The following is a 1557-nucleotide window of genomic DNA, read 5'->3' on the forward strand; positions in this document are numbered from 1 at the left end:
ATGAACATTCCATGTGGTTTTAGTGTCAAGTTTTGGCTGCTATATCTAGCATGGTGGTATCTTTTAGATACCCTTAATTATAATTTTTATATATATATTTTAAAAATAGGATAAAATCTTTATAAGAATTTATCAAGTAGTTAGCGTGAAAAACCTCATAAGGGATAAATTTATTAGTTATTCCCTTTAAATATATTTATTTATATTAAGGGTATTACTATACATAAATGCCTCATGCTAGGAGGGACTCTTAAAGTCAAAACTACCATAATAAACACATTGTACCGGTACAATGGTAGTTTTGACTTTAAGAGTACCTCCTAGCGTGAGGCATTTATGTATAGTAATGCCCTTAATATAAATATATATATAGGCGCAGGCGTGACTGTGTAGTAAGATTACCTTGATAACTGACGAGATGTCAGAGCAGGTTTCTGCCCCAACATCCAAAACTCGGAGTCTTATTATGGCTACCGAATAATTGTCACATATATTTACAGATAAATTCCTCTATTTACATAATATCGAGGTCTCTTTCATTCTTTTGTTGTCTTACCATTACTATTAATATATATATATATATATATATACATATAGACAAAATCATTTAAATGAACAAAGTAAGCAGCATACCTTCTCGATCAAAGTAGTTCTTTAAACACTTTTTAGGGTCATCAATGTATAAGGATTCATCTAAATCTTGACTGAAAGGGTTATCTTGACTCTCCTCAACAGCACTTGCCATATCTGAAAAAAAAATATTACAAATAATTCTTCATACTATTAACACAAGGACTGAAATTTTTGGTGGTGGAGGGGACTTGTCAATTATATTGACATAAGTACTCAACTGGTATTTATTTCATTGATTGTGAAAAGATGAAATTAAAAGTTGACCTAAGTAAGAGTTGAACTCAAAACATAAAAGAAACTCCACTAGGCATCTTTGTCCAATGTACTAATGATTTTTGCCAGCTGGTCGCCGTTGAAGGTGAGGGTTTCAAATTTTGCTACAAGGCAGACATTTTAGAGACAGGAACTAGTTGGTTACATGACCTCCAATCCTCACCTGATATCTATTTTATCAACCCCCAAACGGATGAAAGGCAAAGTCAACCTCAGAAAAATTTGAACTCAGAATGTAAAGCCTGGGAAAATGTCCTGAAGCATTTTGTCCAGCACAATAACAGTTCTGCCAATTCTCTGCCTTTGGAAATCACATAAATAAAGAAGAATATAAATTATCAAGAACAAGTAAAAAAAAGCCGAAATCAAAATAATGACTAATATATTCATTTTTAACACATTCCAGTAGATTCGTACATTTCATCTTCTTCACTCAGTTAATTTGGTATCCATCACACCTGAATTTGATCCAAGGTGAATTATCTCACCTGTCTATGACTTTCAGGTGTTTTAACACCCAACAGTAACAGGGGTCATCCCCAAGCACCCTCTCACAGTAAATACAGCAAACAAAGCACATACACTGAGTATGCGCATTTGATAATGTTGATACCACTAGTGCTGATTATATATATATATATATATATATAT

The 1557-nt window shown here is 32.8% G+C and overlaps 1 protein-coding gene across 1 annotated transcript in view; it reads right to left on the reverse strand.

The window, feature by feature from the left end:
• The window catches only part of LOC106876109 (kanadaptin), a 26172-nt gene that overhangs the window by 15259 nt on the left and 9356 nt on the right, over window positions 1-1557 (reverse strand). Inside the window, exon 3 of the mRNA XM_014924518.2 lies at window positions 634-747. Within this exon, the coding sequence (XP_014780004.1) occupies window positions 634-747 (114 nt within the window). The remainder of the gene's footprint in view (window positions 1-633; window positions 748-1557) is intronic.

The sequence above is a fragment of the Octopus bimaculoides genome, chromosome 25 (assembly GCF_001194135.2).
Source record: "Octopus bimaculoides isolate UCB-OBI-ISO-001 chromosome 25, ASM119413v2, whole genome shotgun sequence".
Classification (NCBI taxonomy): domain Eukaryota; kingdom Metazoa; phylum Mollusca; class Cephalopoda; order Octopoda; family Octopodidae; genus Octopus; species Octopus bimaculoides.